The sequence below is a fragment of the Rutidosis leptorrhynchoides genome, chromosome 1 (genome assembly GCF_046630445.1).
Source record: "Rutidosis leptorrhynchoides isolate AG116_Rl617_1_P2 chromosome 1, CSIRO_AGI_Rlap_v1, whole genome shotgun sequence".
NCBI classification, from domain to species: Eukaryota; Viridiplantae; Streptophyta; class Magnoliopsida; order Asterales; family Asteraceae; genus Rutidosis; species Rutidosis leptorrhynchoides.
In genome coordinates this window covers 86,761,646-86,773,146 of record NC_092333.1, presented here as the reverse complement: position 1 = coordinate 86,773,146, position 11,501 = coordinate 86,761,646, and the positions used below count along the sequence as shown (strand labels likewise).

Sequence of the window (11,501 nt, the reverse complement as noted above, 5' to 3'; positions counted from 1 at the left end):
AAAACAACGACTACAGGACAAACCCTATAGCCCCTCGAACAAACCAGCTAAAGCTCTACGATATTAAATGAAAAGCTAAAGCACCAAACCCCTAAACAAACTAGACATTAAGGGATCTTCCAATTTTCCTTCAATCTTCTCACCGAAGCCGAATTCTTTCATTTAAGCGACATAAGCTTTAGTCGAACCGTTGTATAGATAGCATTAAACACTTGATTAGAGGATCTCGATCTAGAATTGTAGAGCCTACTATTCCTTTCTTGCCATTGAAAATATACCGACGCTCCAAAAAGAAGCTTTATGACAATAATGCGCGAATGCTTGCGTTTAGCAAAGGGACATAGCAATTCAATAAAAAATTTCCAGTTATCACTAAAATAGTATTTTGGTTCAACAGAAATTTCTCTGATATTAAGAGTTACAAACAAACACGTCGGACCATTCAGCATTGTGTGTTTTACTTGATCGACCCATAACCAACCTAAAGCTTACTTTTATTCCACATCCTATCAATAATGGGTGTTCCGTAGAAGCGTGAAACGAATTAGGATGTGGTGGAGCCAAAATTTGGAGAAAATGAGTTGTGGAAGCAAGCTGCAACTTTCTTCCTCCATAGGCAATCAAGTCTTTGGCTTGTAGCTTTAGAATGTGCTGAAATTAAAAAATCGCGAGCTTGGTGATCAGAGTTTGTATGTTGTATAAGTGCATCTGATCACATACCTTCTCCTACAACTTGAAAGCTCCATAGGATACTTTGATATGGATAATGGATGATTGAAAGAAAGAGCCTATGCTATGTTAAATTGACTTGAGTACTATTTGTTGGTTGTTTTATGAATTGTTTCTACTTATTAAAGTTGTCTACATGGCAATAATTACTCATTTGCCTTAATATGGCTGATATTATGATTATTGTTTATGTGACATTTTAATAAATTTAGCTAAACAGATACAATTAAATTGTGAAAATAGATGATACATTATGCCAATTTGCAAGAAGATGACATTAGTTATTACCAAATGTCAAGAATCATCTTTTAAGTACAGCTTGGATAACACTTGGTACAACATTTGATTTTCATGTACTCATCATTTAGTCTAGATTTCTACTTTCTGAGCAAAATAAATTTCATGTAAACTTAAGAATCATTGATATGAATATTAACAACAACAGAATCTTCAGTTGGAATTGAACACTTGATGTCCATACTTGAACTAGATGACCCTTCGAATATAACCACACTGTGTTCTGAAGGAACCCCTTGCGAGTTCAAATTCGTGTTGACAACAGCGGATGGTTCATGAATCATTGGCGGCTCGTGGTGATCGTCTTTGGTTGTGTTGACAACAGAGCATCTGCAGAGGGGACATGTAATGTTCGAATGTAGCCAGTTTCGTATGCATTCACCATGGAACATGTGTTGGCATGATGGTATTTGGTGTAGCTTCTCATTCATCTCAAATTCTCCCAAACAAACACAACACCTAAACATTGAATTTTCATAGAGTTCCATTAAATTTGATGATTTTTTTCATATTTTATTCAGATACAAAGAGCGGTGATGAACTGTACACCACTAAAAATTTCCATACACCTTAAACGTGCATTATAGAGTTTTAATGCATAACAATTAAGCAGTTTTAGTGGTGTACGAATAAATTTAGGTGGTGTACGGATCACTCATAATTTTATGGATGATTGACCTTTTTCACCTAGTACTTTGACTTTTTATCTTAAAATGCATTGAAATGCTACATTTGTTAAAAATAAGTAACTTTCTACAAATTTTTGCTCCAAAAATAAGTTAAAAAAAAGTACAGTTATTAAGTTAAAAAAGTACAGTTATTCAAACTGTGAAACTAGATAAGAGTTGAGATATGAGAAGTTGTATTTGTATCCTTACATTAAATCCTTTGCATATAAATCTTCATCAAACAAGATCACAGTAAGCTTGTCTTCAAGGTTTATCCTCAACCCGTCCATTTCGCTCTGTAAGAAAAATAGACACCAAAAGAATAAATATTTGAGGGAGAGATATATATATAAGAGAAGATATATAGAGTTTTATACATACATATTGAGGCAGAGTTGAATTTACTGATGTTGTTGAATGTAGTACAGATGCAGAAGATGGAGTATTAATGCTTCTAAAAGTCCTTTTGAGGTAGAACAAGTAAAACAATAGAAATAATATTACAGAAAAGAGTATTGGGATGGAAAATATGAAGGCTTGGTATAATTTCATTTGAAGTGCTTGTGAATACAAGTGAGAGCTAACACCACTACTTGTACTTGTTGATTGAAGGTACCCCATTTATACGGCGCGAGTGCAAATACAGATCTTTGGTTACTATTTTAGAAACGATAGTGTCGGTTCTTCTTGATTTCTCGATTAAGTGAGAATACAAGTGTGTGGATACAAATGTTCAAATCAAGTTAGAATCTTTTGAGACAGAGAGAATGTGTGTTATATGGTTTGTGCTTTCGTCCAACTTCTCGAAGTTTATATAAGAAAGGAATAAGATACTTGTACGTGTTAATTAATTTTCAACACGAAACATAAATGCTTCTTAATTGAGTAAGAACTCAAATGAATGAAAGCAAGTTATAAACTGAGTGAAAGTTAGAATCTTTTGGTGGAAAAAAAGGTGGGTATTATATGGATTCTGTTTCTAAACACAACATCCGAGTTATCCTATAAGTTGTTCGGTTTCTATGCTTGAAAAGTAAGAATTCTTGTGGATGTCAACTTTCTTGATTGAGTATCGACACAAGTCCACAAATGCAGTTATATGAAACAGTGGAAGTTGGAATCTTTTGAGAGAGAGAAAGAGTGTTGTTTACTTAAAAACCAACTGATTTCATATGTCAAGAATTAGCAGACCCTAGTATAGTTATATATATGAAATAACTTAATAGCTAGTGACCTTAGTGGATTTCTTAATTAAGTGAGTTACCAATGAATGGGGTCTATGTATTCAAGTATTAGTGGAACATGTTTGATAGGGATTATATGAAAGGGACAAAGAAAAAAAGCAAACAAAAGATGTAGAATATGATCACTGTAAGGAATAGCTTTAGGCATGAAGAAACAATTCATCAATGGAAACATTATATTTATTTACTACCATGTTTACAAGCTAATATAACATGGCACCAAAAACCAAAGGGACCATCTAATATTTATTATATATATAAAAAAAATTGAGAATGGAAATGCTCATATATTATGGCACTGAAAAGATTAAGACCCACATTCATGTTGGTGCACTATCTTTAATTCATGCTTATTTCACAAGCAAATGTTTGATCTTGGGTTGGTATTTAATTTTGCATTTTGGGTATGATTTGTGTTGCTTGGACAAATATTTTATACCCATAATTTCATGTCAGATTTAAGTAGTACTTCTTATATAAATTAACTGTGGAGTTTACCAAATAGATGTAAAATGTAGTAGCATATGGCAAATACTTGGTCAACTTACAATTTGGAGATTTCAGACTAAAATGTTTGATTTGATTCGTATCGTGTTAGAAGTATGTGTTTCAACTGTTTTAATTCTAGTTTTCAAACAAAGTAGGATTAGGTTGTCGCGTACATACTTTTCTCAACAAAAACAAGCATACTTAACACATAATTTGTTTCTGAAACTTTAATAAGCCAGGTTTAAGGGATGCAACTAGGGGTGTTCATCGGTTCGATTTTTGATTTTACGGTTTATTCGGTTTTGAAACTTCTAAAATCAAAACCGAAAACCGAACCGAAATCAAATTTAAATATCAAAACCAAAACCGAACCATAAACCAAATTTGATTTCGGTTTGGTTTCGGTTAAAACCGAAAATTACTAAAAATAAAAATCATAACCAGCATAATTACTTACATATAAATTAGAATTAACGGTTGTGAAATTAGTTTAAGTATAGAGTGTATATAACATGTTTATTGTTTAATAAAAGTAAAATAATACATCAAATATAATATAAATATAAATATTATAAATACAAATATATTTTAATATGTTATTAATTTGAATTCGGTTTTCGGTTAATCGAATTTGAAATTTGCAAAACCGAACATCAAACCGAAAACCGAATTATGAATCCGGTTTCGGTTTTGATCGATCCGAAAACCGTTTAAAAAATCCGGTTTATTTATTTATTTTTTTTATTTTTATTTTTTTTGGATTCGATTCGATATTTGGTTTTATTCGATTTGAAACTAAATGGTGCACACCCCTAGCAACTGCATGCCTAAAGATAAGCAAAATTATAATATTATATAATGTTGGGAAGTTATCCCACATCAGTCATGGACAAAAACAAATGTATGCATATAAGTTAAAGGGGAAGTCCCTCTATCACCAATTGGTTTTAGAAAAGGATTGACTCTTGGACTTATATGTTGTACATATTGTTGGACTATACGATTTATCAATTCTTTCATGGTATCAGAGCATAGGTGGACGGTTTGTTCTACAGCGAGTCCGAGTCAGGCCCCCATGAGTGTGCCGCCGTCGCTACAAAGAGATTGAGTCAGGCCTTCTTCTTGCCGCCATCTCTACAACCGTTTCACGCCTCGATGTGAGGGGGCGTGTTGGGAAGTTATCTCACATCAGTCATGGACAAAAACAAATATATGCATATAAGTCAAAGGGAAAGTTCCTCTATCACCAATTGGTTTTAGAAAATGATAGACTCTTATACTTATATATATAAAAATAACATACACTAATTTAAAGGTAATAAGATGACTTTCATGATTAACATGAGAACAATATAAAACAGTTTATAGAGGAAGTATGACATGAATGTAAGTTATGTCTCTCTCAAACAGTACTGGGGTATCAAATTGGGCCACCCATTAAATTTAAAGATTCTAAACAATCAATACTTATTTCATTAGTTTATTACCAAGTGCATTCACCTTTTCATTTGTCATAAGTTTACATAATTTGAAGTTTGTTTTAGTATATGAAACAAACTTAAGCATTACAAGTATTGAATTTGAATTTCATGTGACTGCTAAAGCACGTCGACGAGCTAAATCCAAAGAATGTGAAAAAGAAGTGCCCACTGCCCAGAATTGAGTTGTAATTGACTGGTCTCTGACTATATCTATAAAACCCAAAAAGAATTATAAAGTTCAACAACAATGTGTGGCTATAAACCAATGCTTTAATATAAACATAAACTGTTTCGGAACTTGTATAGTCTCATTGGCATGGGTGGATGGGTCTATTTATTTAATATCCTTTTTGTAGTCTGAGTGTATAATTAGTTTATAGGTAATGAGTGCTCTTTCACATGGAAAATTAGGGGCTGTTTACTTTTATATTATATTAAGTATTGTTTTCATATGCATTTGTTTGGAGAAGAGTAGAAGAATGTCTTTATATTATATTAAGTATTGTTTTCATATGCATTTGTTTGGAGAAGAGTAGAAGAATGTCTGATTCTATATCTTCTAAAATAGACCATTTGGATCAAGTGACAAAGAAAACATCAATTTTACTTACAGAATTAAGAGAAACAGATCATGAAAAGTAAACATGCCCTTAGTATCTTACCCAACAAGACTTCTTTCAGATAGACAAACAAATTAAATGACAATTTGATTACAAGTTTATTTAGACAATAGTAAAAAGGTTTGCGCCTACCATTGATGTACCACTGTTTTTAACAGCGGAAACTGCAGTTCAATATCTTAGAAATTCCATGCTATCACGGGCTTTTTGCATTTGTAGCGAAAAGAACGTCTGATTACATGAGATACTCTTAACATAATTAGCCCAAAAAAGCCAAATACACAAGAACAACAATGCAAAACAATGTAAGTGACATTTCTACAACTTGGTACTTATATAACTAAAACTTTCAACTCAAACAATAAGAGTACTATAACTCTTCCTATTTTGCCTTTCTCAAAGCCAAAACCGAAGATTTATAGAACTAAAACTTCCTTTTCCTTATTACGAAGGTTGATGATCTGATGACATCATCATCCATGTTCAAAGTCCTCTCCAAAACCTCCAAAGATTCGGGTTTTGTGAAATAAGTAAACAAGAGATAGATACCGTCTAAATAAGTATTAGTCTCACCAGCTTTGTTTTTTTTCTTGATACTGTAAGCAAGAGGGATAACACCCCTATTGAATACCTCCACATACATGCCACCTCCAGCAACAAGCAACTGTTAAAAAAGGTACAATATGATTAATTAATTAACTAATTTAACCACTAAATGAAATTAATAATTCAAGATTTGCTATACCCACTTTACTTTATATGCCAATACATCAGAAAGCACTAAACTTTTAAAGTAAAACCTAATTGATTTATAATAATTTTAAAGTTGATGTTTATGGTCTAAATGAAGTGAAGACGTGTAATGAAAAAAGGTGGCAAGTCAATAGAATCATCGTCCTCATGTTGTGTTATTGACTCAGATGTGTGTCATACCAACAAACCAAGGGGACTATGTAAGGAATTCCATGTCATATGCATAAAAAGTAATATTTAATTTTTAAAAAAGGTGAAAAAAGAAGTGGTGTGCGAAAACAGACAACAGAAGGAAAGAACTAAAAACAAAAGCCTTTTTTTTTGTGAGATCCAATTACATAAATCTTAGGTGGTTTGGAAATGTTTGAATTGAATTGTTCTACTGATGATGTCAGCAAAGACAAATATGAGTGAGTGAGATTTACTAAACTCTTGTTCAAGTGATTATTCATTTACAGAAAGTTCCTAGGTTTCCATTTTGTGTCGTATATTTAGTTCAAATATTAAAGAAAACGAGACATACGGTGACAAATAGCTGCGTTTCTTTTTATCAATTGGTGTTAACTTCTTTTTGTGTCTTCACAATTATAATTATAATTATAATTATAATTATTAATCTTAGTCAAAAAGTCAATGGGGAAGAACATGGGTTATATATGTTAATCAGTATACAGAAGAAACCACACTAGCAAATGGTTTGCTTTACACTCCTTTAGTTCTAAAACTTTACGCCTCATATTTCTCGATACTTATCAACGTAAAGCAATTTTATATAAAGTACGTTGAAACAGAAACATAATTAAAGTGATCCATAGTTTTCAAGAAAAGAAGGCCTCACAGTCTGGATATTTCTGTTAAACTAGGTCCTCAGTTATATATATTTATTAATGACTATGTGTACTTCCACCAAACTGGACCTTGTCGTGACGTATAATCATTTATCGAATAGGCAGAATCAGTTTAAGTTAGAGACGTTTGCACGACTTCAGGCAGATAAAGCAGCTATAAAAGATATGCTTAGCTCTTGGGATTTCGGGTTGTTTTACTCTCTTTCAAACAGTAGACTTTTCCACCATTTTTGCTTGTGTGTTTGCTCGATTAGGGTCATATTCTATCTTGAATGGGTCAAATGGGTTAAATTAGAAGCTTATTTAAAAATAAAAATAAAAAACGTGACTGGATAAACACTCTGAGCAGGACAAACAGGTTGGAAGTCAACCAAAGTCTCACAAGCACCAATGAGAAAGAGCAAAACCAAGGTTGCAAAACTCACTACTCGAGACTCGGTCTGGACTTTGGAGGGACTAATCGACAGCTCGGGGATTAATCAAGGATAACCCGGAATGGACTTTTTATACATTTAACTAAAAACTTTTAAAATTATAAATATAGAAAAAAAATCATAAACACAAACAAACTTTAACATAATTGTCTAGAAACATAAACATAATCGTTCATTTGTTCAAAAACTCTAAAATGCTAGTTTATTAAAATTCATATTAAAACATTGACCAATTTTGACCGAATAAATCCGACTTTGACCGACAAATCCGATTTTGACCATTCATCGACGTTGACCAATTGATTAAATTCGGCATGTTCTTTAAAAGGAGTAATTGGGGATTTTTACAACGATGAGCAAAACATATCTTATATAAATAAAGTCTAACAACTTTTTACATACAACCTCAAGGTGACAATTTTGACATTTATTGTATTGTTGATTTGGGTATATCTATATCTATCATGGATTAACTGAATTTACATGGAAAAATCTAGGAAAGGTAATGGGTTGAACGAGTTGAAAGTTGCCCATCACTTATTTAAAGTATATACAACATCAAAATTCATTTTAATCAAGAAAGTAGAAAACTGTTGCGTGATACAGTTAACAGAATCACATTGAGCACACCGACTATTTACACGTAAAAAGACAACTTGGACTAAATAAGTGTTTCGGGTCAAATTGACCCAACCCATACAGTATATTACGTGTTTTGACCTGTTACCCACGTCCCACCTAACACGACATTTTGTCATTCAACTGAATGCAGAGATAGATGCCTAACTCAAAGAAGTTTTCACAATTTTGCACGCCCCGCTTTCTACTTAAAACTACACAAAGGATCATCAAATCTAAGACTCTATAAGCATTTTAACCTGTCTTTTGTAACTCTTTCATCTTTAATTATCAAAAAACAAGCATCCAGCTTGAAAGATAATTTTTCTTAGTTTTCCCCTCCACTTCATAATAGTATGATTTTTAACCAGTCTTTAGTAACTCTATCCATATCTATGAAAACATATAATTATAGTTTTAAAGTTATCATTATAAAAATTGTATCCCTAAATTATCCAAAACAGTAAAAGCAGATAAATTTCACCCAATTCACATTAGCAATTATCAAAATGTGTACTTTTGATAGAAGAGATATACTATTAACTCTAAAACTTGACATACATAATGCACATACATTACATAAAACTATGATTACAAAATTATTACAAATAAGTAATACAGTAATGCATACATACCTCTTCATATTTCTGGGTATGAGAGAGTCTTTCATCTTCAGACATATCAGGTCTCAAAACAGCCATGGTTTCATACTGTTTCAAACCGGGTGGGGATTGGAGCTCCTCTTTCTCTTCAATAGCAGTAGCAACCGACCCGGATGAATTGCTGATGTCATCATCACCTCCTAACCCTCCTTCAAAGAATGTACCTGAGAAATCAAGGGTTTGGGCTTTGATTGATAATGGGGTTCTTGAAATTTGATGGTGGAAGTGAATTGAAGTTGGGATTTTGTTGCTTGGAAATGGAGATAGGGTTCGAAGTAAGGGTGATGATGTGAGTAAAGAAGATGATGATGATGATGTCATTTTTTTAAGGTGGTGTGAATAGTATGGATTGATTTTTGATGAAATGAGGATTGAGAAACTGTTATTGTGAAGAGATGATAGGGAGTGGATAAGGGCTGGGGTGATTTCTGGGTTTATTTTACAAACGGAAGTGATGGTAATTTATCCGGGTAATTATTGAAGTTTCATCGAGACCGACCCGTTTGGGTCAATTATGACCCACGAACTAGGGGCTTTTATCGGTATAGTTTTTTTTTTTTTTTTTACGAACTAGGGGCTTTTATCGGTATAGTTTTTTTTTTTTACGTACTAGGGGCTTTTATCGGTATAGTTTTCTTTCTTTTTAGATTTTTGTTTCGAAAAACAGAAAATTAAATTTAAAAGATCAAAAGATCTAGTACTATTACAAATGATTCAGACTTGAGTCTGATTGAAAAGATCCTACAATCATAGTTAGACTATTCGTTACGGTAATGAGTGTGAATTTGTGGTGTGGGTTTGTTTTGGGTGATGTGACGGTGGGGGTTAGAAATGTGAAGTTATGGTATGGGTTTGAGTGTTGATCGATAATGTTGTGATGATGAAACAAAATATAATTGGATGTTGAGTATAAAGAGAGAAAATAATTAAATTAAAATAAAAAAAATAATAATAATAACCAATCAGGAGTGTGATGACCCGGGAATTTTCGACCAAATTTAAACTTAATCTTTATATGATTTCGGTACGATAAGCAAAGTATGTAATGTTGAGTCTAGGAAATTTTAAAACGATGTTCATGTGTTCAATTGACCTTCGACTGTGCCCGGCGATTCACGAACAATTGTGCGAAAATAAATGTGTATATATATAAATATAATTATAAGTGCATATATTAATTAAAATTAATATAATACAAATAAAGCATTTAAATCGAATTGAAAAATTTAAAGTAATGTATAAGTTACTACTAAAACGAAAATATTATGTAATCAGTAAATACGAAATAACTAATAATGTATAATATTAAGTAAGTTAAAATATAGTTAGTACTCTCAGTACTATTATTAAAATAAATATATTAATATTAATATCAATATTAATAATAGTATAGTGTAAATATGAAATAAGATATGTATAAGATATTAGATTATTACTATTATTATTAATATTATCATTATCATTGAAATTATCATTATTGATAATATTAATATCACTATATGTTATTATATCTATTTTTATAAGAATTTCTATTATTATTATTATTATCATTATTATTAGTATTTCTATTTCTATAATAAATAATAAATGATATTAATATAAATTCTATTAACTAGAATCATTATTATTATCATTTTTATTATCATTTTAATTATTATTATTTATTATTATATTAGTATTTTTATTATATTATTAATTATTAGTTATTAATATTAAATTAATCATATAATATAAATTAGATATAAAAACCCGTGATATCTATCTATTATCTGTATATATTTTTTTCTTTTTTTTTTCTCTGGCTTACTGTTATGCTCGTGGGTGTATGTCGAGCTTTACCATCACACATCAAATAATCAGATATAGAGGAGAAGATAAGCCATTCGATTTCTATCACAAGTATCAATTATATTTAGTAATTAAATTGATTTTTTTTTACTTGAAACACCCTGTACGTGTTCTTCTTTTTTTTTCAAAAGATCGAATTCAAACGATTTTTAAAAATCTAAAATTGCAGTTATGTTACAAATCTCCTAACCAAACTTTCTGCAAAGTTTCATTATCCAATTCCTTATTTTGATCGAGAATTTTTGAGTCAAAGTTTTGATATCAAAAAGTAAAACGATTTTCTATGAACAAATTCGAGTAATAGGTTACGATTCTGATGCAATTGATGATTCTCGTGTATTCCATTGTCGATTTGAAAGATAGTTTATGAAGATTTCTAAGTCTAAAAACGTTGCAACGTCGAAATCAATTTTTTTTTTCTATGTGTTACCGTCGCTGCTCAGCAGCTTTATTTTTTTTTTAATTTTTTTTTTTTTTGCTTTTAAAACAATGATATCATAATTAGTTAAAACTTGTTTCGTTTACGTATTTAAATCTAAACTTTTAAGTTGTTGATTGTATTTAATCTATAAGTATTGATCGAGTTCCAATTTGATGAGGAAGAAGAAACAGTTAAAGCAAGGTTATAAAAATTAATCTCGGGTATAAATCAGAACGAGAGACAGAAGAGATGGTTGGGCATTTGATCTGTTACAATGAGGTCACGGGTTCAATCCCCTGCCATGGCACAATTATTTTTTTTAATTAACAACATATTTGTTGGGCTGAGAAATTTGATTTGTAAATTGGGCCGTATGAGAAATCTGAATT

General features: G+C 31.2%; 2 protein-coding genes across 2 annotated transcripts; both read right to left on the bottom strand.

The window, feature by feature from the left end:
* Positions 1-989: 989 nt before the first annotated feature.
* On the bottom strand, positions 990-2,841 carry LOC139862515 (probable E3 ubiquitin-protein ligase RHA4A). Its single transcript, XM_071851132.1, has 3 exons — positions 2,076-2,841; positions 1,905-1,990; positions 990-1,485 (listed from the first exon to the last, which is right to left on the bottom strand). Exons 1-3 carry the CDS (start codon positions 2,313-2,315, stop codon positions 1,140-1,142), a joined length of 672 nt encoding a protein of 223 aa, XP_071707233.1. The 5' UTR covers positions 2,316-2,841; the 3' UTR covers positions 990-1,139.
* Positions 2,842-5,566: 2,725 nt separating this feature from the next.
* On the bottom strand, positions 5,567-9,358 carry LOC139862505 (small ribosomal subunit protein bS6c-like). The gene is made up of 2 exons (XM_071851121.1): positions 8,817-9,358; positions 5,567-6,192 (listed from the first exon to the last, which is right to left on the bottom strand). Exons 1-2 carry the CDS (start codon positions 9,162-9,164, stop codon positions 5,953-5,955), a joined length of 588 nt encoding a protein of 195 aa, XP_071707222.1. The 5' UTR covers positions 9,165-9,358; the 3' UTR covers positions 5,567-5,952.
* Positions 9,359-11,501: the final 2,143 nt, after the last annotated feature.